We start from the raw sequence: 26979 nt of genomic DNA on the forward strand, positions 1-26979 counted from the left end.
TTAACCCAAAACGGGTTGAAAATGACTCAGCAAAAATGATGCGGTCTAGAACTGATTACGCTTTATTGATTGGGGTGTGATAAATATTACCCTATTAAAAAAGTTAAAAGTTACGAGTGACGTTATTTTGTGATATCAATGAAGTAGACTTAAACTGCGTTTACACAGGCAGCACAATGCTGATTTTTTTCCCCCTACAAATTGGTATTTTGATCAATCACAAAATCTTTTGTCATATTTTTCAGAGATGAGCTGACTGGCCAAATTGCAAATGAGTAATAAAAAAGACGAGAATTGGGCTGCCTGTGTAAAGGCATATGACAGTACTCATTAACATCCAAAACCACTTTTTGGACCTTCATTTGTTTTCTGAGAAAATTGTACCAAATGCATAACGTTTCAAATTTTCAAAAATGTGTTAGAGCTTTATTCAGATCAAAGTTAAGACAGTGAATAAACTAACATAAATACAGAACAATAGATTCAGGTCATACTCCTGTGCACCCATAAATGAACTTTATAATCCTCAAAACGCACAACCGGAAACATGCATACAGGCTATTCATAATCATATGATAAACATCAACTCTTTTACACAGCAGATCACACAGTCTTTAAAATGACTCAATTATACAAAAAGGTCTGGGAGCAACGGCACACTCCTGGTTTCTGCTCTCTCGCTGATAATGTCAAACACAATCTGTTCCGTGGTCTGTGTCAGGCTACATACAGTCCAAAAGGAGGAATGGAAAGATCCTTGATGCTTTTTAACATGCTTGTTTTTTGTAATTTTTTTTAACACCAGAAAAACACAGCCTTTCCAGTAGTAGCCAACAAAGTAATTAAAGCCCAATTAATCAATCTAAATATTGTAACGGTTTAAATCTTCAGATTTTTCATAAACCACAACATTTAAGGGATAAAAGAATTAAAACTACAAAAGGAAACAGGTTAAGTAAAAATACATTTACAAAGACAGTTTTTGCAGCTGACATGCATGATTTTAAAGTGTCCGATAGGAATGGAGCGTTGCTCACATAAACAACTTCAAATCAAAAGAGGAAACGGAGAAAGGAAGAGGTGGTTGATGGTTCATCTAAAAGCGCAGGCTTCCGGGTGGACATCGATTCTCAGCAAATCTGTTTTCAGATCTTCTGTATCTTCTCCCCGACGCAGACAGGGTTCGCCTTCCTGATCTTCTCCGCTGCTTGGGCCTTGTAGTTGAAAGTGCAGTTGTGAACGTCTGAGTACCGGTGCAGGCTGCAGAACACGTTGCCGCATCGGCAGTCGAAGCCTGGGAACACAGACGGAAGAGTTTGAAGGTAAAACAAAAAACTAAATGGCTGACCGCCAAATGTATCTCCAGGATATAAAGTACATGCAGAGACAGAGCGAGAAAAGGGGAACTATTAAATCACTGCACTAAGCCAACAGGAGAATGTGTCAGAACCTTACCCGTGAGGCCGACTTTCTTACGGCAGGAGAAGCAGCGATTCTTCTTGGCGGCTTTGGGTTGGTCTGAGTCCGAGGGTTTGTCCTGTCCGTCTACCGAGGCCTGGTCCGTGTCCTCGGATACCGATACAGACACTGGATGGATCACACAGAACAACAACTTTACAGTCTCGCCTTCTCAGCAATACTGCTGCAGCTTTAAAGGAATTCCCAATACCCATGCTTTTCAGGAGATGGCCCTCCGTTTCACTGTGCTACAGACTAACGCTTCCATCACACAGACAGCGTCATTGCAGTTTGGTACGCCAGAAGTACATTCATTTCCAGTGAAAACACTGCGTTTGCAGCATTGCAGAGCGTTCGGTGTGGTGCATACGGTGGATTTATCGATGTGTCAAACTGTCTGCGTAGACGACATGACAAATGGTAGCAGAAGGTGAATGTTGAACATTCGGAACATACATATCCAGATGTTGCGTACTATTTTGCACAAGGACGCTGTCAGTGTGATCGATGCTTGTTGCCACAACATATTTTCAGTAGGAAATAAAAAAACAGGCGAAAAACGATGCAGACATTTTTACAACACATTTGCTTTTCTTTGTTTAGATTCACTTGTGAACATAATGGGTAGAAAAGCTGATCTTATCTGGCACAAAGCCAGCGCCCTTCCCTGTCATGGAGAAGAGAAGTCACAACTCAAGTGACTGGGTTATTGCATGGTGCCAGTACTTGCCTTTGGGTAAACGTATCACACAGTAAGCATTCAACTGGAAGAATTAAGTGTTTAAGTACTAACCAGTTCCTTTATTGTTCGTTTCTTGATATTTTTTCCTCCTATTAACAAAGTAAACATTTTTATATACACGTGTCCTTTTTAAGTTCATACAAAACCCATATTGTACAGTCTTGACCATATGGATATGAAGGGATGATTTTTAGAAGGGGCCTGAAGATTGGGACTGTGTCCCAGTCCTCTCAGAGCATCCTTTCTTCATTACCTTTGAATAGTAGTGGATGGGGTTTCTACAATACCCTTTCACCCATCGTGACATGGAAGATCAGTGGTCGTGGGGGAAAGTAGATAAGGAAAGGTGGCCATTGGGATTAAGTAGAAACCAAACGGAAGGAAATGTACTGAAACGGGGAGAACCTGAACTTGTTCAATAAGAAACGCTTGTTTTCATTTTTCATTGCAAAACATTTAGCTACGGTGTGCACTTATGAATACGACCCAGGTTTTGGCCACCCTTGGTACAGGGGAAGCAGCTAGCAGCTGTTCTCAGGCTCTCACTGCTCTAGAACTCACTCAATCCACTCTCTAAAAGCTTATAAGCCATTATAACAACCATTGACAGCAGTCTGTTCTGTCTGTGTGCGTCCCAAAATGCACCCTATTCCCTATATACACAGTAGTGCACTACTTTAGACCAATCCCCATAGGCCATGGTCTGAAATAGTGCACTACACATTGGGAATAGGGTGCCATTTGTCGCGATTGTCCTCACTCACCCTTCTCTCCATGTGGCTCCTCGAGCTTCCTCTTGCGAGAGCCGTCCTCTAGGGCAGGCCTTCTGACTGACTTCCTGTCCTGGCTATCCTGGCTTCTCACTGGCTGACTGTCCTGTCTATCAGGGCAAGTCCCTGAGCTACCTGCTGTGCTGGGCTCCTGCTGTTCACTTTCTATAGCTGCTCTACATGGTGCTCGCTCTGCACACAGACACACACACAGAGACATACACACACGTATGTAGGCACACAGAGACACACAGACAGACAAACTTTAGCGACTGGTTTGTAATTCAAGACTAAAAGCTTAACACTTTGGGGTATTTTCTACCCTTCTAACACAGTTCCTCTTTAATAAATGTTGAATTGGGTATATTTACTGTAACTGTTCTAGAAGACAGAAACACGAGAGCACTATAGGTTATGACTGTAACCCCGGTTCTCTGATAGTATGAGTGAGGTATTTCACTATGGGATACGCCCCCAGTTTATTCGTCAGAAGCCTTACTACACTACGCCAGCCATGATTGGCTGGACGTCGAGACGTGCGAGCCGGGAAAGGGTGTCCCTCCTACCCTATAAAAGAGACCAACGCAACATCTGAGTCATTCAAGAATAAGCCACACCTCTTCCCCACTCATGCAAAGAGGGGGTTCTAGTGAAATACTTCACTCATACTATCAGAGAACCGGGTTACAGTTGTAATCCATAGTTCTCTTAAGTATTAGTTTCAGTATTCCACTATGGGATATACTGACTCCCGTATTGCCAGACAAGCTTATCCTGACGACCGACTGCCCTGTGCTATATATCACAAACGCTGGGGGCGTATCCCATAGTGAAATACAGAAAATAATACTGTTCTAGAAGAGGGTAGACAGAAACACTAGAGAACCAGTGTAACAGGAAGCTCCCGTGCTCAGGTCTGTTCAACGCTGGTTCGACCAATTGGATTCCACGCTTCAAGATTGCATCGATCACGTGGACTGGGATATGTTCCGCATCGCGGCGAACAACATTGATGTATATGCTGATTCGGTGAGCGGGATCATTAGAAAGTGCATCGGCGATGTCCCCATAGCGTCTGTTAAAACATTCACAAACCATGAAACTGTGGATTGATGGCAGCATTCGCGCAAAACTGAAAGCGCAAACCACTGCTTTTAAAATCAGGGCAAGGTGACCAGAAACATGACCGAATACAAACAGTGTAGCTATTCCCTCCGCAAGGCAATCAAACAAGCTAAGCGTCAGTATAGAGACAAAGTAGAGTCGCAATTCAACGGCTCAGACACGAGAGGTATGTGGCAGGGTCTACAGTCAATCACGGACTATAAGACTATAAGCAAGACATCCTGGTCCCCGTCGCGGGGTTCTAGAAGAGGGTAGACAGAAACACTAGAGAACCAGTGTAACTGTTCTAGAAGAGGGTAGACAGAAACACTAGAGAACCAGTGTAACTGTTCTAGAAGAGGGTAGACAGAAACACTAGAGAACCAGTGTAACTGTTCTAGAAGAGGGTAGACAGAAACACTAGAGAACCAGTGTAACTGTTCTAGAAGAGGGTAGACAGAAACACTAGAGAACCAGTGTAACTGTTCTAGAAGAGGGTAGACAGAAACACTAGAGAACCAGTGTAACTGTAATCCAGCAGGAGAGGATTGTGTCTGAAATCCTTCCTGAAATCCCTAGGCTGAACTTTGGGCTTTCTCTACTACCGATCTCTAAGCAAATAGAGATGGGACAACAATGTGCGTCTGTGTGCAAAACCACCCCACGGACTGAGATTGACTGCAAGAGGGTATGAGGTGAAGGGTTCCCATGGTAGTGAGCCCGCATTTGGTGTGAGACCTCAGGCTATTCACAGGAACATGAGAGGGTAGCAAAGCAACAGCACTATTGTCGGAATCCTAACTTGAGTCGCCTGCATAACTCAAGTCTTATGTACACCATGCATTGATGTCAATGAGAACACATGTACAGTGCCTTGCGAAAGTATTTCGCCCCCCTTGAACTTTGCGAACTTTTGCCACATTTCAGGCTTCAAACATAAAGATATAAAACTGTATTTTTTTGTGAAGAATCAACAACAAGTGGGACACAATCATGAAGTGGAACGACATTTATTGGATATTTCAAACCTTTTTAACAAATCAAAAACTGAAAAATTGGGCGTGCAAAATTATTCAGCCCCTTTACTTTCAGTGCAGCAAACTCTCTCAAGAAGTTCAGTGAGGATCTCTGAATGATCCAATGTTGACCTAAATGACTAATGATGATAAATACAATCCACCTGTGTGTAATCAAGTCTCCGTATAAATGCACCTGCACTGTGATAGTCTCAGAGGTCCATTAAAAGCGCAGAGAGCATCATGAAGAACAAGGAACACACCAGGCAGGTCCGAGATACTGTTGTGAAGAAGTTTAAAGCCGGATTTGGATACAAAAAGATTTCCCAAGCTTTAAACATCCCAAGGAGCACTGTGCAAGCGATAATATTGAAATGGAAGGAGTATCAGACCACTGCAAATCTACCAAGACCTGGCCGTCCCTCTAAACTTTCAGCTCATACAAGGAGAAGACTGATCAGAGATGCAGCCAAGAGGCCCATGATCACTCTGGATGAACTGCAGAGATCTACAGCTGACGTGGGAGACTCTGTCCATAGGACAACAATCAGTCGTATATTGCACAAATCTGGGCTTTATGGAAGAGTGGCAAGAAGAAAGCCATTTCTTAAAGATATCCATAAAAAGTGTTGTTTAATGTTTGCCACAAGCCACCTGGGAGACACACCAAACATGTGGAAGAAGGTGCTCTGGTCAGATGAAACCAAAATTGAACTTTTTGGCAACAATGCAAAACGTTATGTTTGTCGTAAAAGCAACACAGCTCATCAACCACAACACACCATCCCCACTGTCAAACATGGTGGTGGCAGCATCATGGTTTGGGCGTGCTTTTCTTCAGCAGGGACAGGGAAGATGGTTAAAATTGATGGGAAGATGGATGGAGCCAAATACAGGACCATTCTGGAAGAAAACCTGATGGAGTCTGCAAAAGACCTGAGACTGGGACGGAGATTTGTCTTCCAACAAGACAATGATCCAAAACATAAAGCAAAATCTACAATGGAATGGTTCAAAAATAAACATATCCAGGTGTTAGAATGGCCAAGTCAAAGTCCAGACCTGAATCCAATCGAGAATCTGTGGAAAGAACTGAAAACTGCTGTTCACAAATGCTCTCCATCCAACCTCACTGAGCGCGAGCTGTTTTGCAAGGAGGAATGTGAAAAAATGTCAGTCTCTCGATGTGCAAAACTGATAGAGACATACCCCAAGCGACTTACAGCTGTAATCGCAGCAAAAGGTGGCGCTACAAAGTTTTAACTTAAGGGGGCTGAATAATTTTGCACGCCCAATTTTTCAGTTTTTGATTTGTTAAAAAGGTTTGAAATATCCAATAAATGTCGTTCTACTTCATGATTGTGTCCCACTTGTTGTTGATTCATCACAAAAAAATACAGTTTTATATCTTTATGTTTGAAGCCTGAAATGTGGCAAAAGTTCGCAAAGTTCAAGGGGGCCGAATACTTTCGCAAGGCACTGTAAATTCATGTCAATGACATTAGCACAGAAATGGGAGTTACACGCGCAGATCTCAAATGAGGATTGACTCGTCCCTATAAGAAAAGGTTTGTGTGAAACACGCTGGTAATACACACCTTGTACCTCTTCTGTTTTCAGGTGTTCTTCAGATGTGGCTGTCCTCTCCTCTTCTGAATGAGTAGCTGGTGCTGTCGTTAAGAGTGACTGGCTAGATACAACCCTGGGGGGGGGGGGTGTAAGTGTTCAATTAGCCTAAAGCATGAAAACTGACATGCGGCTCATTGTCATCAACTATGGCAATCATACTACAAAGCATTTCACCACTAATGCCCACCTCACTGTCAGACAGTCAGAATGATTGGCATTCACATGAGGCATTTAGCAGACGCTCTTATCCAGAAAGACTGTGGCTTCATAATAGGGTCTCTGTGGTTATAGATAGAGCTACAAGCTTTCAATGTTGAAGCAATAAAAAGTGTATTAAAAATGGATAAAACCGTAACGACCGTAGAGAAATGAGCAGAACTCAATTCTATACAGTGATTTTTTTTTTTAATTTCAAATAATTTTCTGTGGGTTTGAGAAAACAGTGTCCCTGTAGATTTCGGCAGGGCTAGGTACAGTACAGATTGACAAAGAGAGAGCTCATTAGATAAAGACACGAGACCTTCTGTGGTTAACACACACACTGGGGGGGAAACAGACATGGCAGGTGGAATCTGTCTCATAGAAGAGACAGAAGCGTCCAGGGAGATGACATCACACTATTCAGACAGAACTATAGATGATTGACTTCCTTGTACTGTACTTCAATGGGGCACAGGAAGACCATTGTGCAAAAATAACCTTCACTTCCTCTGAGAAACCACTTAATGATTGACACACTAATTTAAAAGGACACATCATCTTTGAATTTTGTAACAGGAAATAAATGATCCAGGTTTAAAATAATAATAAAAGCCTGGGAATCCACCGTCATACTAGCCTTGACCATACGTAATAAGCAATGCAAGAACTACAAATAGCGACGCAAAATTATTCTACTTAGTTGCATAGCAAAAATACTCAGACATGGGCAGCCCCACATCTATAAACAGGTGTGCAAGTATGCAGGATTGCCATGTGTTTTTTTTGGCATTGCGTACATACAGTAATAACTATGTAGATCTAGTGAACCTACGTTTCACATAGGCTACTTTACTACATTGATTTCCACATGGCCTGTGTATCCCATACTGTATGTTGCATGGCTGGCTTGGCAGCCACACCGTAGACATGGTGGAGGTGTGATCATGCTTATAGCGTGTTTCAGAGAAGAGGAGCTCTATACCTACTGTACCTGTTCATCCTGGTGTCTGTGTGGGTCGTGGCTGATGGCACGTCTACAGTACTGCTCTCTGAGCACTGGGCGAGGAGGGACTCCCCCAGGCTGCTAACCGCCGCAGAGGACGACACTGCAATGACAACACACGTTTCAATCAGAGCAGCCCCAAAACAGAGAGGAAGAGGCAAAGCGAGAGGGACAACTGGGCCCAAAATCTGTCTCCTCCAGCAGGTGCCGTTTTTATTTGATTTGTCACTCACCAAGCAAGGAGGTTTTCTATGTCGGTCAATGAGTGTAGAATCTGATAGAATCTTACCCTGATGAAGACAGCTTGTCTGTCGAAACATTGGATATTAAATTATTGGATCCTCCTAGAGTGTGGGCTCTCCTTTAAATGTTTCAAGTGTTCTACTCCGCTAGCCAGCACCTCGCCTAAATAGCTGTGTGTTTCAAGTGTTCTACTCCGCTAGCCAGCACCTCGCCTAAATAGCTGTGTGTTTCTTTCGCCACTTGTAGAATTTGATTAACATAAAATTTAATGGCTTATTTGATAGAATATATATTTTATAATGCTTAGGTTGTTACGAGTGTACTGATGTAAGTAGGATACATGACATCCCGGAAACTTAGAGAAAAAATATGTTATATTGGAGTTGTGCCTGTTGTTCATACAGGCATCTGCCCTCTCATTGGCTAGAATGGGCCAACTTGATCTTGCCTCCTGACTGCCTTCCATTTTTAAAGACATTTCTTTTAATTGGGTATCTGCTAAATATAATGGATAATCTGTGGCAAACATCACTCACTCAAACGAGACAGTCTAAAGTTACAGTCACTGTCTGGTTTACTGTTGCTGTCATTAGACTTTCAAACAAACTTCAGTCTTTTATTGTAAACTAACTTCATTGTGAAATAGTAAGTCCCAAACACCAGTAATTGTGCTCACTCAGTCAAAAGTCAAAAAGGGTCGGTGTCAATATTTTGGTCTAACAGGTCTTTTTTGATTGATAAACTAAATGATCATCAATAAGATACTGGAAAGCTCTGTGGAATATCTTTCCTCCTCACCTGGTGGACTGACTCGTCCATTGTTGTTTTGTCTCTGGAGGAAGTCCTTGTAGCACATCGAACACATGCCATTGTTTCGCGGGTTGCTGTAGAAACCGCAGCCAGTGGTGCAGAGCAGTGGCCCTTGGTTCTGGTTGGTCTCCTGGGCCATGTCCCTCCTGTGGAGGTCAAGAGGGGAGAGATCAAAGCCATATTGACCTATCACGCCATTTCAGGATTGGCTGCTGCCTAGGTCTAAAACATGCAGGTATTGGTGAAAGCCAAAGGCTAGTTTCTTGAAAAGGGAGCGGAGATGGCCAGTGTGCTGTTGCAAAAGGCTAGACCACTTAGCACACACTTTTATCCAAGGTGACTTTTAGAATAAGTATGTGATCCTTGTGGTAATTGAACACACACCTGTGGTGTTGCTAGTGCCATACTCTTACCAACGGAGACACACAGAACCGGAAGGAAGATTGTCTTCTAATCTCTAGCCAGCTGTAGCATTGAAAGTGGTGTAAACCAAAACAAGTTGGTCACAATTCCCTAGACTTGGACTCACAAGTTCTAGAAGTTGTTTGTTGCATCACGATGCCTGAGCCTTCGATGGCAACACAATGACCTAAGCACTGAAAACGTATAATCACTGGTACTTAGGCTATCTGATATTAACACATAGGAGAGCTATATAGGTTAATTGCTGAAAGTGGAAGATAACAGTAGCTACTACTAATCTGTGTCTTTGGTCACGCCCAATCTCTGACCGACCGACTGCTGAGTGTGTATGGTGTAACTCTCACTTCTGTTTCTCTGGGCCAGCCTGCCCTTGTAAGGCAGTCAAAACAACATATAGCCTAAGAGCAGAGTTATAATGTGCTGTATTAAAAATGAGAGGAGAAACCCAAGCCTCATACTCACTCTCCTGTATAACAAGTGACAGGCTGACACAGACTTGAGAGAAGAGGGTAAGAAGAGGGGCAGAGAATGAGGCTGCTTATGTCACCAGTACAACTGGATATGGGTGACCTAGAGACAGAAACTAGAGAGCATAGAGACTAACTACAGGTCAATTTATTTATTTATTTTACCTTTATTTAACCAGGCAAGTCAGTTAAGAACAAATTCTTATTTTCAATGACAGCCTGAGAACAGTGGGTTAACTGCCTGTTCAGGGGCAGAACGACAGATTTGTACCATGTCAGCTCGGGGGTTTGAACTCGCAACCTTCCGGTTGATTTACAGCTCACTTTGTTGTTATACACTAAGTCAGGGTTCCCCAACTGGCAGCCCGCAGTTCAATTTATTTGCCTCCCAAGTTTTCTGAGCAAGAAAAATGGACATAAGACTAAAAGACTAAAAACACTAGCAAATCAGCTCCAAATTAGAGATCTTTTCCAAAGAATTTCCACACATAAAGAGATATGTAATCATACACAAATGTAAGCAAGGTTTGAAATGACAATTTTAGTCAAATGATATCTGTTTGGGCTTCTTGCAGTCAATTTGCACATTTACAGTAATTATGTTCTGGCCCCCTGACCATCTGCCTGCTGCTGAATCTAGTTGATGATCCCTGCACTAGGCTATATAATTGAGCCTAATACATTCTATGCGGCCTCATTTTCTGTGCGGGGAACAGCATTAGGCCTAATTCGATACAGGCTACTGCTCCATAGCCAAGTTGATAGCCTACACTCTTTGTAACACTTAGGCTACTATGTCAAAACATCAAAGAAGCCACAGAAATGAAAACTCTGCTAATGTGGCATAAGCTACATAAGGATGCATCCCAAATTACATTATATTAGGCCCTGCTCAAAAGTAGTGCACTCAATGTTTATGCATTTAACCTTTATTTAACTAGGCAAGTCAGTTAAAAACAAATTCTTATTTACAATGACAGCCGACACCGACCAAACCGGGACAACGCTGGACCAATTGTGCGTTGCCCTATGGGACTCACAATCACAGCCGGTTGTGATACAGCCTGGAATCAAATCAGAGTGTCAGTAGTGACCCCTCTAGCACCGAGATGCAGTGCCTTGGACCGCTGCACCACTCGGGAGCCCAAATATAGGGAATAGGGTGCCATTTGGGACGTAGTCTAAACTAAGCCTGGATATGGTAACACTGATCTGGGTAGTAGTGATGTAATGGTGCATCTGCTGGGTTGGACATCTGGTGTATGGTTTAGTACACTGCCATTTCCTCCATGGGAGACAGGATAGGGAGGGCTGCTTCACTACCCTGAGAATGCATAGGAAAATAAACAGAACGCATAACAAGTTTAAGAGCGCGTGGACGTGTGACGCCAAAGTGTCGTCAGCATCGTACTGGGCTATTAAGGTAATACGGAGAGGACATCATTTGACTTCATCATCCTAATTCTATCTTTTACATAAACCGAGTGATTTGACAGAGAGGAGAGGAGAGTGAGAGAGAATAATCCAGTGGTAATCTCAGGGACTGTCTTTAATCAGGGTGGATAGCAACCACTCACAGAGGGGCTGAAATACCAAGATTACCATGGTGAAAAGAAAGCGAGCCATACAACAGCAGGTTAACTCAATGAAGATCATGCTAACAGTGAGCTGAGATTCACGCTCTTTCTATTGCTACAGCCTGAAACCATAGACCGCCTGAAGGCTCAGGTATTGTGCCACGTTCAGAATGTGCCGTGCCTGTGTGATTTCTCTCCTTTGATCTGAAACAGCCTACTGGTGGAAGAGACATGCAGAGGTCCTAAGTCAGCATGTCGTTGGACGGTGTATATCATGTGTATCCTGTACATACGACTAATACAACTTATCCAGAGCCCGTATTTATGAAGTGTCTGATCTAGGATCAGATCCTGCCTGTCCATAATAATTTGATTCATTATGATCGGAAAGGCTAAACTGATCCTAGATCAACACTCCTACTTTGAGACACTTGATAAATACAGGCTCAGATCTCAGGTTCCGAAGATCAGCACCATTCCATTCTGTCCTTCTCAATATTACTGTAATTAAAAAGCCCCTCCTCGCTCCCCTTCCTTACACCAATCATTGGCCCAATTCTCTACCCCTGCCCCCCTGATGCCAATCTCCAGATGAATTAGTGAGATTTCATGATGGCCTCCTCTAGTCTAGATTATGTTATGCAATCTGACATTTAAAATCTACAATAGTAACAATCCCACACAAACACACAATACGCCCACACACGTGAGAGAGAAACACACACACATCATCAATGCATATAGACCGAAATCAGATCAAGCTTGAGTAGGCTACGTGGAAGCGATAAGTGGTGACTTCACACACAACAGGGTACTTTCACATGCTGAACATAGAAAAGATGTGGACTGTCTTTACAGCAGGCCAATGAGATGCTCCAGTCAAAACAATGGCACCATAGTATTCCCTACATAGCCCTACGGGCCCTGGTCAAAAGTAGTGCACTATATAGTAAATAGGGTGCCATTTAGGACCCACACCTGGTGAGAGGTGAATCATTCAGAGAACACAACAACCATTAGGCCTACCTGGAGCTGAAACTATGTTTGGCATGCCATCGTTACGCAGTACAGTAACGCATCTTTAACGAACATGGTGAGGAATCCAATATGTAGACTAGCCTGAACATCTTCCCTAATCATACATCTTAGCTAACAGGCAAGAGACATAAGGCCCATCAAAATGCCAAAACATGTGTAGACCTACACATTCAGTTTAGCTGAAATCTGGAAAACAAACATATGAACTCCAGCTGAAGCCTTGTTGCACACATCACAGCAGAGGCTAAGGACAGTGTTATGGCATTGGCCTAGTTGTGTAACCACAGTGAACCAGTTCAACCAAGACTGACACACAGTCACTCATGACTATAGGCTACATGCTGACTCTCACACAGATAGGCTGATATATTCACCTTGGCTGTGGAAAGAACTCTCTCGTCTACTAGCAAGGATGTCATCTGAGGGTATCGGCCAGGGACTTGTCATCTGAGTCCATTGATCTAAAATGGCGTAATGTGGTTTGGGGGAACCAATAGAAGTAAATAACTGTTCTTATAGGCTGGGGTAATAGCCTACTTGTGTTGTTTGAATAGGCCAACACTATCCAAGTCACAGGAACCCATTGCCATAGGCTAGCCTACATCCACATGACATCACAGGTGTTAGCCTACATTATGATTTGCCATTGGCTTTGTTTATTTAGCAAGTAAGCTATAATTTTAACTGAACAGCTGTCTTACAGCAACACTGGGCCTCTAGTAGTAGATGGACCTAGCAGCAACAGGAAGTATGGGTCCTCCGTTGAGACTCAAAAGAGTCCAATATAAGCTCTGAGATGCAACAAAGCCAAGGGCATTGTACGATAATGTAAAAGCTATTTGATTTTGCTAGTCCCAAGCACATTAGCTACAAAAACAAACTGGGGAAATAAATGATGCCATCAACTAGACAACATTATCCAAACATATAAATCAAACAATGAAAACTTGCAACAATGAAGCTAGTCAGGAGCTCTTACAGTAGCTTGCAGTGAGCGCAGTAAATTGCGATTAAAATCACACTGAACTGTGTGAAAAATGTTGTTAGAAATCCCCAGCCTAGTCTGTATTATCGTTTTACTGCCTGCCTCAACAGTGCCCAGTATTCTTCGGATAAGTGCATCATTGTAACTGGCAACTTAGGCAGAGACAAATAACGTTGGTTGAGAATAAACCTGAAATGGGTGTCCATCACAATCATGTAACTTTGTATTGAACCAACCTCAAGAAATTTCCCCCTCTCTCCTACTCCTCTCTTTCTTCGTCTCTACACCAGCAGATTACGTCCGACATCATACGCAGAATGATCCCACAACGAAACGTACTCAACTGACTACACATAATCCATTGTCATTGGCTGTTTGTTTAGTAAACCACGCCCATATATATTATCGTCTAGCACAAATTACACGTCAATCATTTACAGCCTTTTAAAAACACAGCTGGTTGGACAGGGTATGTGAAAGTATACACCCCGAATACAACTGTGACAGAAAACAAGTATAATAACAAATTGTCACGGACAAAGTATTTTAACCAGCCATAACGTAAATGCAACGTTAGCGACCTCTTAATTAGCTGCCATTTATCAGTGTAACGTTAAGCAAACGTTATCTACTGTATGTCTAAGAAGTTGTTGACATCAACATGATTATGATGTAGTTAACTGCCTATGCATCTACTGACCTATTATAGTTAAAATCCAACTTTAAAACAGGGAATGTAAATGTAACATTTGTTTTAAAGTAGCTAGCTAACGTTAGCTAACATCAAGTGTTAAAGTCTTGTGCAGGCTAGCCGTCCTTGGATAAGTGGACACTAACCTAGTTTTCAAGGACCGAGGTCATACACTGTATGATACAGTTACAGTAGCTAACGTCGTTAACTAGCTAACGTAGTAGCACTGGCAGCATAGTATATCGTGTATATATATAGTCACACTAACGTTAGTTAGATAACTTAGCTGTACCAGAACATCAGATGCTGTAGCTAAATAAAGATCCAAAGCATCGTTAAAAGTTGGCTGGCTGACTAGCCAGCTAGCTACACAGACCTATCAGTAGCTAGCTTGAACTGACGCTGCCTTACCTTCTGTTTAACGTTACGTTTCTACTCGTAAGTAGCTAGACCACGATAACTTTCTTGGACTTCGGAAAAGACTAGCTTGGTAAGAAAAACAAACGATATCTACAACCACGATTGTAGGCTTGCTAACTCTACGCGGTGTTGTTGGGTCTGTCTTTTCTCGCCTCTCCCCTACCCCCGACCAGACACTGTCTATTTGTTACTTTTTACACTTCAACTCCGACTGTTAAACTGGCGGTGACGTCACAGACAATCCTTCACACGTCACTGGGCTGTCAAATAATGCCAGTGGGGTAGTGTGATAGCCATATAGATAGATGATAATTATGTTATTGCAGTCTGTTTAATGATTGATTGGCGTGGCTAGCTGAGTCCAATCCAAATGTAGAATTTGCTAATTTCAAGGCCAGCCTAACTTGCTGCCTTCCCTGAACTCACACACATTGCAACATTTTTATCTTTGGACACGAGTTTTACATTAGCCAGCATGGCCGCCTTGCGTGCAGCCAAACAAGCTATGAGGAGAGAAATAAAGAAACGAGTAGCTGCGTTGGACGATCAAGAGAAACTTCGCCAGTCTCGAGTCATTTCGCAAAAGGTAACTGCAATCATGTAACAAAAAACTGGGTATCACATTTACAGTGTACTAGTGTTTTTTTTACAACGCTACAAACTCATTTTGTGTATGCATATGTCCTGTCGTCATCGTCGCGTGGCCAAAGAGTTCACTAGTTTGTAGTCCTAAAAACCGGAAACCGTTCAGCGATTCCAATGGGAAATTGAATGCGGAAAAAAATGGGGTTCTGGGATAAATGTCGAAAATTAGATCTGAGATTAACACGGGTTTATGGTGCTTTCAAGACAAATGGGAACTTGGAAAAAATAGATCAAATCACGACGTCAGTGATCTTCATTTCGGAAATTCAATGCTCTAGAAACATGCCAGAGTTTTGGACTTCCCAGTTGACCTTTCAAAAAAAAAATCCAGTCAGAGTTCGTTTTTTTTCCACTCAGAAGTCTGAGATTTCCGAGTTCCCAGTTCATTTGAATGTTGCATTAGGATATCTGGTATGTTTTGTGACCTCCTAGAGTGTTAAACTGGCAGTACCTTAATGCTGTAATCATATAATTACCAGTCTAACACCTCATACCTAATTACTTTCATAAAACCTAACGGCACATTTTGAATGGTTAATTTACATGCATTATTTGATGTAATTTGCTCTGGAAATAACAGGGAAGTAGAAAAACTATGACTACACTAACCCGTTTATACTCTCCTCTCAACCAGCTCTTCAAGCACCCCAAGTATGCTAGGTGTGAGCGCATCGCTGTGTTCCTCAGCATGCACGATGAGGTGAGAACAGAGGAGATCATTCAGGACTTGTTTAAGCACGGTAAGACCTGCTTTATGCCCAAGTACTTGACCCAGGGCACCAGTAACCACATGGACATGGTGAAGCTCACCAGCATGGAGGATATGATGTCACTGCCTCTGACGTCTTGGAACATCAGACAGCCTGCCGCCGACGACAACACCAGAGAGGAGGCCTTGGAACATCAGACAGCCTGCCGCTGATGGCACACTGTGGAATTTCACCCAGTAGATACGACAACACCAGAGAGGAGGCCTTGGAGACAGGTTAGTGTTAGTCTACACACACACACACACACACACACACACACACACACACACACACACACACACACACACACACACACACACACACACACACAAACTTTTTGCCCTGCTGCTGCAAGAAAAAAGAAAGAAAAAAACACTGAAAAAATCACAAAGAAGAAGATATTGGGGTCTGTCCACTTTGTGTGAGAACCTATTCTATTTTTCTGTGATCTCTTTATTGGTTTTACACAACAACCAAATATCCTTTATATCCTACCGAGTCAGGTAAGCGTGATGGTACCTTCTTTCAGTATGCACATAGGGCCACACACACGCACAGCGCTTAGTTTTCGTGATTCATTTTTTACTTTTTGGGGAGTAAAAATGTATTCCCAATCAAAATCCTATTTTCCCTAACCCATAACCTTTAACCTAACTCAAACCCAAATGCCTAACCTAAACCTAACTCTTAAACCTAACTCTTAAGCATAAAATATAATGTTAACGAATTCAGGACATGAAAAAAGTCCTGACTGTTTTCCTACCTTGTCAGGAAATTCAGGTGACTTGTCAGGACATTATGGACCTGATAAGGTTGAAAACACACACACACACACACACACACACACACACACACACACACACACACACACACACACACACACACACACACACACACACACACACACACACACACACACACACAGACAGGGTGCCCTATGGTGATACGATCCTCACAGTGTGTGTTGACATATTGTACTTTAGTTTTCCTGTTGTATATTACCATCTGTGTGTATCATAACACACTTATGACCTATTTGTTGGAATGACCTAAATCCTGGCACGGCCTTGCAATGTCCGTCTTTCTTCCCTTATACACAGTTCATCTTTGTTCCCCTATGGGCCCTGTTCAGAAGTAGTGCACTATTTAGGGGAAAGGGTGCCATTTGGGATGTGTGCACAGTCTCCAACGAGGGACACCATATCAGTGTCAGATCAAAGTTCCTGTTTTGGTTTCCTCCACAAGATGGTGGTATAGCATCATCAGCAAGACTGATCAAAATGGTCGTCTCCTGCAATAGCAATCTTACGTCTGGACACACACCTGTCATGTGACACTTAATGGAAATACTATGCAAGGGGATGGATGGAATTGCCCCAACACTGATCCAAGGTCATTTACCCTCTAAAGGTTAATCATTGGGTATGGGGAGGATAAACCGATCCTAGATCTGGTAACATCTACCCTGAGCACCAAATAAGCACTGTGAATCATTGGTGAGGTTGCATAATTCTATTGTAATCAACTCTGCTGCTGCTGTATAATAAGAAAGATCATATTGATAACAGTTATTAGCATTGTAATCTCTTGGAGGGTGAATATGTATTTTTTCCTCTGTCAACCTCAGCTATTTTAATCCAGACCGTCACAGCTTTAATCATTAGACAGGATATGAAATAGCGACGCCTGGGGAGGAGATGTGTGAACACAGATTCTCTGAGTCTATTTGAGCTGTGCAAATAATGTCATCATTACTTCTGGAACCAAACTGGTCATAACCCCGCTCCTTCATTGTGTATGTGTAACAGTATTGCTTCCGTCCCTCTCCTCACCCCTACCTGGGCTCGAACCAGGGACCCTCTGCACACATCAACAACAGCCACCCTCAAAGCATCGTTACCCATCGCTACACAAAAGCTGCTTGCAGAGCAAGGGGAACAACTACTTCAAGGTCTCAGAGCGAGTGACATCAGCGATTGAAACGCTATTAGCGCGCACCCCGCTATAACGAGCTAGCCATTTCACACCGGTTACATATGTATGAATTCACTCCTGTCTGGCAATAACCTGTGTCAATTCTAATTATCGCTCTCACTCACCTCATGCACTCCACTCACCAGCTCAAGTAACCAGGTTCACTTGCAACCAGGTTCACTTGCAACCCGGTTCACTTGTAACCAGGTTCACTTGTAACCAGGTTCACTTGTAACCCGGTTCACTTGTAACCAGGTTCACTTGTAACCAGGTTCACTTGTAACCCGGTTCACTTGTAACCCGGTTCACTTGTAACCCGGTTCACTTGTAACCAGGTTCACTTGTAACCAGGTTCACTTGTAACCGTTGGTGACTATAGAAAGTCTACACTCCCTTTAACTTTTTCCACATTTTGTTGCGTTCCAAAGTGGGATAAAAATTCATTTTATTTTTTATTTTTTGTCAACGATCCTCACAAAATACTCATGTCAAAGTGGAAGAAAAAATTCAATAAAAAAATAATGAAAAATAAAACCCTAATATACCTTGATAAGATAAGTATTCGCCCCTCTGTGTCAATACATGTCAGAAACACATTTGGCAGCGATTTCAGCGGTCAGTCTTCTTGGGTAAGTCTCTAATAAGAGCTTTGCACACCTGTATTGTGCAATAATAGCCCATTATTCTTCAGAAAATTCTTCAAGATCTGTCAAGGTGTTGGGGATCATGGCTGGACAGCAATTTTCACATCTTGCCATATATTTTCAAGCAGATTTCAGTCAAAATTGTAACTTGGCCACAGGAACATTCAGTGTGTTCTTGGTATGCAACTCCAGTAGATTTGGCTTTGTGTTGTAGGTTATTGTCCTGTTGAAAGGAGAATTCCTCTCCCAGTGTCTGGTGTAAAGCAGACTGAAGCAGATTTTCCTCTAGGATTTTACCTGCGTATAGCTCCATCAAATTCATCCTGAAAAACTCCCCAGTCTTTGCCGATGTAAAGCATACCCATACCATGATGCAGCCACCACCATGCTTGAAAATAAGGAGGCAGTTACTCAGTGATGTGTTGTGTTGGATTTGGCATAAGGCTTTGCATTTCTTTGCCTTGTTTTTTTTGCAGTATTACTTTAGTGCCTTGTTGCATAGATATGCATGTATTCTGTATATTTGTATTCTTCTTTTCACTCCGTCATTTAGGTCATGATTGTGGAGTCACTACAATGTTGTTGATCCATCCTTAGTTTTCTCCCATCACAGCCATTGAACTCTAGCTGTTTTAAAGTCACCAATGGCCTCATGGTGACGTCCCTAAGCAGTTTCCTTCCTGTCCTGCAGCTCAGTTCAGAAGCACGACTGCATCTTTGATGTGTCTTGGTGGTTTAATACATCATCCACAGCATCATTAGTACCTTGACCATGCTTAAAGATATATTCAATGTCTAATTTGTTATTGTTACCCATCTACCAATCACTGCCCTCCTTTTATGAGGCTTTCGATAAAGCTCCCTGGTCTTTGTAGCTGAATCTGTGCTAGAAATTCAATATTTGACAGAGGGACCTTACATATGTTGTATGTATGGGGGACAGAGGAAAGTATAGTCATTAAAAAATCACACATAGGGAGTCCTTATTTGTTTTGTTAAGCCAAATAACTCATTTAGGTTTGCCTAAACAAAGAGGGTGAATACTTTTGCAATGACTATTTTAGTTTATTTTTTATTCATTTGTAAAAATATATATATATATATTGACTTAAAAAAACAACAGTTAAATCTATTTCAATCCCACTTAAAAATGCAAGAAAATGTGAAAAAAGTTCAAGGGGGTGGAGCCTTTCTATAGTCTCTGTATACCAACCAATCACGTCTTCAGTTTAGGGCTCCCTCTGACAGTGAACAGCTGGTTTGATTAATTTCTCTCTACTCTGACTCAGTCCTGCAGCCTTGAATACCTCTCATGAACCTATCATGGCTGTTGTCAAGGAAACTACAGATAGACCATAATGCAAAGCAAATTTAAATACATGAGAAGAGATGGTGGGGAAAAAAAAGGTCTGTCTTGCCGTGCCACCAAATTTGCTTTGATTAACGTCATGGTTTTCACATAGCAACAAGAAGGGCACCTTATTCCAAGTACCTTGAATATTCCCAGTAGCTGACAGAAGGTTTTAGACCATATTATTTCCCCCTCTTTTCATAACAGAAGTTCCATCCTCATAACGAATGTCTCTTTGTCCTGGGTGCATAGAAAGCAAAGGTCTGGAGGTGTGGTGTGTGTGTGTGTGTGTGTGTGTGTGTGTGTGTGTGTGTGTGTGTGGACAACACAACACAAATTGCTACCTGCCAGGATTTACATCCTGCAGAGCATCTGAAACTTGTTTCAGAGCATTTTCCTCTTGTTCAGATACTTACTTACATGTGGAGAGAGAGAGAGAGAACACGAGAGAGAGAGAACACGACAGAGAGAGAGAGAACACGACAGAGAGAGAGAGAACACGACAGAGAGAGAACACGACAGAGAGAGAGAGAACACGACAGAGAGAGAGAGAGAACACGACAGAGAGAGAGAACACGACAGAGAGAGAGAGAACACGACAGAGAGAGAGAGAGAGAACACGACAGAGAGAGAGAACACGACAGAGAGAGAGAGAGAGAAACACGGCAGAGAGAGAGAGAGAGAAACACAGCAGAGAGAGAGAGAGAGAGAGAGATGGCAAGAGAGAGAGAGAGAGAACACGACAGAGAGAGAGAGAGAGAGAACACGAGAGAGAGAGAGAGAGAGACACGACAGAGAGAGAGAGAGAACACAGCAGAGAGAGAGAGAGAGAGAACACGGCAGAGAGAGAGAGAGAACACAGACACAGAGAGAGAGAGAGAACACAGCAGAGAGAGAGAACACAGCAGAGAGAGAGAGAGAGAGACACACAGAGAGAGAGAACATGGCAGAGAGAGAGACAGCAGAGAGAGAGAGAGAACACAGAGAGAGAGAAACACAGCAGAGAGAGAGAACACAGAGAGAGAGAGAGAACACAGCAGAGAGAGAGAGAGAGAACACACAGAGAGAGAGAGAGAGAGAACACAGCAGAGAGAGAGAGAGAGAACACAGCAGAGAGAGAGAGAACACAGCAGAGAGAGAGAGAGAAACACAGCAGAGAGAGAGAACACAGCAGAGAGAGAGAGAGAGAACACAGCAGAGAGAGAGAGAGAGAACAGAACACGACAGCAGAGAGAGAGAGAGAGAGAACACGACAGAGAGAGAGAGAGAGAACACGACAGAGAGAGAGAGAGAACACGACAGAGAGAGAGAGAGAACACAGCAGAGAGAGAGAGAGAGAGAGAGAGACGACAGAGAGAACACAGCAGAGAGAGAACACAGAGAGAGAGAGAGAGAGAGAACACGACAGAGAGAGAGAGAACACGACAGAGAGAGAGAGAGAGAACACGAGAGAGAGAGAACACGAGAGAGAGAGAGACACAGCAGAGAGAGAGAGAGAAACACGAGAGAGAGAGAGAGAGAGAAGAACACGACAGAGAGAGAACACGAGAGAGAGAACACGACAGAGAGAGAGAGAGAGAACACGAGAGAGAGAGAGAGAGAGAACACGACAGAGAGAGAGAGAGAGAGAACACAGAGAGAGAGAGAGAACACGACAGAGAGAGAGAGAGAGAACACAGAGAGAGAGAGAGAGAGACACACGAGAGAGAGAGAGAGAGAACACGACAGAGAGAGAGAGAGAGAGAGAACACGACAGAGAGAACACGGCAGAACAAAGCAAGTAAGGTAGATAATATATAAGAACACGGCAGAGAGCGAGAGAGAACACGGCAGAGAGAGAGAGAGAACACGGCAGAGAGAGAGAGAGAGAACACGGCAGAGAGAGAGAGAGAGAGAACACACAGCAGAGAGAGAGAAGAGACACACAGAGAGAGACTGAGAGAGAGAACACAGCAGAGAGAGAGAGAGAGAACACATGCAGAGAGAGAAGAACACACAGCAGAGAGAGAGAGAGAAACACAGCTGAGAGAGAGAGAGAACACAGCAGAGAGAGAGAGAGAGAACACAGCAGAGAGAGAGAGAGAGAACACAGCAGAGAGAGAGAGAACACAGAGAGAGAGAGAGAGAGAGAGAACACAGCAGAGAGAGAGAGAGAGAGAACACAGCAGAGAGAGAGAGAGAGAACACAGCAGAGAGAGAGAGAGAACACAGCAGAGAGAGAGAGAGAAACACAGCAGAGAGAGAGAGAGAACATAGCAGAGAGAGAGAGAGAACATAGCAGAGAGAAGAGAGAGAACAAGGCAGAGAGAGAGAGAGAACACAGCAGAGAGAGAGAACACACAGCAGAGAGAGAGAGAGAGACACAGCAGAGAGAGAGAGAGAACACGGCAGAGAGAGAGAGAGAACACAGCAGAGAGAGAGAGAGACACAGCAGAGAGAGAGAGCAGAGAGAGAGAGAGAACACAGCAGAGAGAGAGAGAGAGAACACAGCAGAGAGAGAGAGAGAGAACACAGCAGAGAGAGAGAGAACACAGCAGAGAGAGAGAGAGAACACAGCAGAGAGAGAGAGAGAACACAGCAGAGAGAGAGAGAGACACGGCAGAGAGAGAGAGAGAACAGAGAGAGAGAGAACACACAGCAGAGAGAGAGAGAGAACACAGCAGAGAGAGAGAGAGAGAACACAGCAGAGAGAGAGAGAGAACACAGCAGAGAGAGAGAGAGAACACAGCAGAGAGAGAGAGAGAACACAGCAGAGAGAGAGAGAGAGACAGCAGAGAGAGAGAACAGAGAACACAGCAGAGAGAGAGAGAGAGAGAGAACAGAGCAGAGAGAGACACAGCAGAGAGAGAGAGAGAACAGCAGAGAGAGAGAGAGAAGAACACAGCAGAGAGAGAGAGAGAACACAGCAGAGAGAGAGAGAACACAGCAGAGAGAGAGAGAACACAGCAGAGAGAGAGAGAGAGAACACAGCAGAGAGAGAGAGAGAAACACAGCAGAGAGAGAGAGAGAGAAACACAGCAGAGAGAGAGAGAGAACACAGCAGAGAGAGAGAGAACACAGCAGAGAGAGAGAGAGAGAACACAGCAGAGAGAGAGAGAGACACAGCAGAGAGAGAGAGAGAGAACACACAGCAGAGAGAGAGAGAACACAGCAGAGAGAGAGAGAGAACACAGCAGAGAGAGAGAGAGAGAACACAGCAGAGAGAGAGAGAACACAGCAGAGAGAGAGAGAACACAGCAGAGAGAGAGAGAGAGAGAGAGAGAGAGAGAGAGAGAGAGAGAACACAGCAGAGAGAGAGAACACAGCAGAGAGAGAGAGAACACAGAGAGAACACAGCAGAGAGAGAGAGAGAACACAGCAGAGAGAGAGAGAGAGACGAGAACACGGCAGAGAGCGAGAGAGAGAGAGAACACAGCAAAGAGAGAGAGAGAACACAGCAGAGAGAGAGAGAGACACACAGAGAGAGAGAGAGAGAGAACACAGCAGAGAGAGAGAGAGAGAACACAGCAGAGAGAGAGAGAGAACACAGCAGAGAGAGAGAGAGAACACAGCAGAGAGAGAGAGAGAACACAGCAGAGAGAGAGAGAGAGAGAGAACACAGCAGAGAGAGAGAGAGAGAGAACACAGCAGAGAGTGAGAGACAGCAGAGAGAGAGAAACACAGCAGAGAGAGAGAGAGAGAGAGAACACAGCAGAGAGAGAGAGAGAGAACACAGCAGAGAGAGAGAGAGAACACAGCAGAGAGAGAGAGAGAACACAGCAGAGAGAGAGAGAGAACACAGCAGAGAGAGAGAGAGAGAGACACAGCAGAGAGAGAGAGAACACAGCAGAGAGAGAGAGAGAGAACACAGCAGAGAGAGAGAGAGAGAGAGAACACAGCAGAGAGAGAGAGAGAACACAGCAGAGAGAGAGAACACACAGCAGAGAGAGGGAGAGAACACAGCAGAGAGAGAGAGAACACACAGCAGAGAGATAAAAGGGACAATGACATTTTGGCACAGCAGGAGTAGATGTCCTTCAGAAAGTGAATGATTTAACATTCATCTGAGATCTTTGTTATTGGCTAGGAATAGAAAAGACGAGTCGATAAAAACAGAGGCCTTTGATTGGGCTCTGTGTTATTTACACATCGGGAGGGTGTGTGTGTGTGTGTGTGTGTGCGTGTGAGAGTGTGCGTGCGTGTCAATAACCATCAGGGTTCAATTGTTAGCATTACATCCTTACTGCCATTTAAAGTGGATGATGTGATGCCAGATGAGTCATGTGAACAACAGTAGGCTATATGCATCAATAATAGATGGATGTTACCCTGCAGTCTGGAGGGCCGGAGAAGAGACCACAGCAGTATGGCATCTCCAACCTGCTGCTGTTCTGAGGAACGTGTATGCATAATGTCCCTGCCTAATCTGCATAAATGATTCATGAACGTCATGGTTGCGTGACAACAGGAAGAGCTTTTAATATTGGAGTCTCAGGCTACACCGAGCAGAATGGAGTGAGAGGTTCACATCATCACCAGAAGCCTGGTGCCTCGTTCATAAAGTGCTGATCTAGGCTCAGGTCCACTCTTTCCATGTAATCTTGATCATTTTAATCTTGAAGGCAAAACTGATTCTAGATCAGCACTCCTACCCTGAGACGATTGATACATACAGGCCCTGATATCAGATGTTCTAAGAAACATTCTGTGAATCATCTCATCTGTTATTTCTTTGGGTTGTCAGTGAGCACTTGATGCTATGGTTACACCAGGATGTTGTGAAATATTGATCCAACACCATCCATCTTTTGACTCCTTAGAGAATCTGTAGCTTGTTGGGTCTGATGGAATTATAAAGAATTGATCATGCTGGAGACTGTAGAACTGGCAGTGCAAGTTTTAGTTCTGGTATTTATTGAGGCAGGCCTGCAGTTCACTGCTACGAAGCAACAATAGCATTTTTAGCCACATTTATTTTGTAGGTTGAAGTGTGTTTCTGTTTTAAATAGGATGAACAGCGTTGTTTTATAGCTTTGAGAAACTCCTTTCATGTTCTTGAACCAACCAATCCTTTCATAGTGTTGAACTTGGATCACCATACAGGGGTAAGGCAACACTTTAACAAGATGTATTGTCATTCAGGTTGAAGATCAGACAGACTGTTTTAAACATGCATAGAGATGGCTAACTATAGACCTATATCACCACTGCTGTATAACCTCTGACCCAGATAACAGGTTTACATTGTGAGATGGCATCAGCTCTCTGAAAAATGGTTCATAAGGTATTCTAGTAAGCCTCCTCCTCATTCATGTATTGTCATGTCTTCCTCCCATGCAGGAGGTCTTGACCTGATCTTGATGCCAGGCCTGGGATTTGACAGGAATGGGAATCGGCTGGGCCGAGGGAAGGGCTTCTACGACTCATACCTGGAACGCTGTATGAAGCACCCCAAGGGGAAGCCGTACACCATCGCTCTGGCCTTCAGGGAGCAGCTGTGTCAGGACATACCTGTGGGCGACAACGACGTGCTGATCGACGAGGTCCTGTGTGATGTCCTGGACTAGTTTAAAGGCACATTTTCATATTTCTGAAGTAAAACTCTATTTGTGATGTAAATGAAATGTCCTAGAAGGGTTCAGACACCTTTTTTGTGATTTGTCTTGTGTTTGAGAAACTTACCCCAGCCGTGACACACTTCCTTGCTCGTTGTGCAGTAATCGGGCAACGCAAATGACATGAACAAAAGCCACCAAAATATGTTGTTTTAGAAACGGACTTTCAGTATAGTGATGTAGGTCTTTAGATGTTGTACTCATTAAATTGTGTCATTCCAAACTTGATCCACAACGTTATGTTCCATTTTGTGTGACTGGAGCCGTTTGTTCCAGCAGCTGTGCTGCGCGGGCTGTGTCCCTGTACTAAAGGGGCTCAACCTGCACAACTGTGCTGCGCGGGCTGTGTCCCTGTACTAAAGGGGCTCAACCTGCACAACTGTGCTGCGCGGGCTGTGTCCCTGTACTAAAGGGGCTCAACCTGCATGGCTGTGCTGCGCGGGCTGTGTCCCTGTACTAAAGGGGCTCAACCTGCATGGCTGTGCTGCGCGGGCTGTGTCCCTGTACTAAAGGGGCTCAACCTGCCCTGTGGGGCTGTGCTGCGCGGGCTGTGTCCCTGTACTAAAGGGGCCTGCAACCTGCACTGTGTCCCTGTACTAAAGGGGCGCCTGCACGGCTGTGTCCCTGTACCCTGTAAAGGGGCTCAACCTGCATGACTGTGCTGCGCTGTGTCCCTGTGTCCCTGTACTAAAGGGCTGTGTCCCTGTACTAAAGGGGCTCAACCTGCATGGCTGTGCTGCGCGGGCTGTGTCCCTGTACTAAAGGGGCTCAACCTGCACGGCTGTGCTGCGCGGGCTGTGTCCCTGTACTAAAGGGGCTCAACCTGCAACCTGCACGGCTGTGTCCCTGTACGCTCAACCTGGCTGTGTCCCTGTACTAAAGGGGCTCAACCTGCATGGCTGTCAACCTGCATGCTGCGGGCTGTGTCCCTGTACTAAAGGGGCTCAACCTGCACGTGCTGCGCTGGCTGTGTCCCTGTACTAAAGGGGCTCAACCTGCACAACGCGGGCTGTGTCCCTGTACTAAAGGGGCTCAACCTGCATGGCTGTGCTGCGCTGGCTGTGTCCCTGTACTAAAGGGGCTCAACCTGCATGGCTGTGCTGCGCGGGCTGTGTCCCTGTACTAAAGGGGCTCAACCTGCATGGCTGTGCTGCGCGGGCTGTGTCCCTGTACTAAAGGGGCTCAACCTGCATGGCTGTGCTGCGCGGGCTGTGTCCCTGTACTAAAGGGGCTCAACCTGCATGACTGTGTTGCGCGGGCTGTGTCCCTGTACTAAAGGGGCTCAACCTGCATGGCTGTGCTGTGGCTGTGTCCCTGTACTAAAGGGGCTCAACCTGCATGTGCCCGGGCTGTGTCCCTGTACTAAAGGGGCTCAACCTGCATGGCTGTGCTGCGCGGGCTGTGTCCCTGTACTAAAGGGGCTCAACCTGCTTGGCTGTGCTGCG

At 44.2% G+C, this 26979-nt stretch overlaps 2 protein-coding genes across 4 annotated transcripts; one reads left to right on the forward strand and one right to left on the reverse strand.

Moving 5' to 3' along the window:
• Nucleotides 1-397: 397 nt before the first annotated feature.
• Nucleotides 398-14756, reverse strand: zfand6 (zinc finger, AN1-type domain 6). 3 transcript variants are annotated; one of them, XM_064987773.1, is made up of 6 exons: nt 14569-14756; nt 8965-9122; nt 7903-8026; nt 6689-6792; nt 1456-1587; nt 398-1294 (listed from the first exon to the last, which is right to left on the reverse strand). In XM_064987773.1, the coding sequence occupies exons 2-6, from the start codon at nt 9113-9115 to the stop codon at nt 1146-1148; spliced, it is 660 nt and encodes a 219-aa protein (XP_064843845.1). In that variant the 5' UTR covers nt 9116-9122; nt 14569-14756; the 3' UTR covers nt 398-1145. The 3 variants fall into 3 exon arrangements, with proteins under 3 accessions (XP_064843845.1, XP_064843860.1, XP_064843852.1); XM_064987788.1 differs by having other exon boundaries at nt 7912-8026; nt 14569-14755; XM_064987780.1 differs by lacking the exon at nt 14569-14756 and adding an exon at nt 13703-14244.
• Nucleotides 14757-14839: 83 nt separating this feature from the next.
• Nucleotides 14840-25762, forward strand: mthfs (5,10-methenyltetrahydrofolate synthetase (5-formyltetrahydrofolate cyclo-ligase)). The gene is made up of 4 exons (XM_064987815.1): nt 14840-15163; nt 15857-16114; nt 16195-16207; nt 25260-25762. The coding sequence occupies exons 1-4, from the start codon at nt 15053-15055 to the stop codon at nt 25484-25486; spliced, it is 609 nt and encodes a 202-aa protein (XP_064843887.1). The 5' UTR covers nt 14840-15052; the 3' UTR covers nt 25487-25762.
• The last annotated feature ends 1217 nt before the right edge of the window (nt 25763-26979 follow it).

This window comes from Oncorhynchus masou, chromosome 2 (assembly GCF_036934945.1).
Source record: "Oncorhynchus masou masou isolate Uvic2021 chromosome 2, UVic_Omas_1.1, whole genome shotgun sequence".
Taxonomy (NCBI): domain Eukaryota; kingdom Metazoa; phylum Chordata; class Actinopteri; order Salmoniformes; family Salmonidae; genus Oncorhynchus; species Oncorhynchus masou.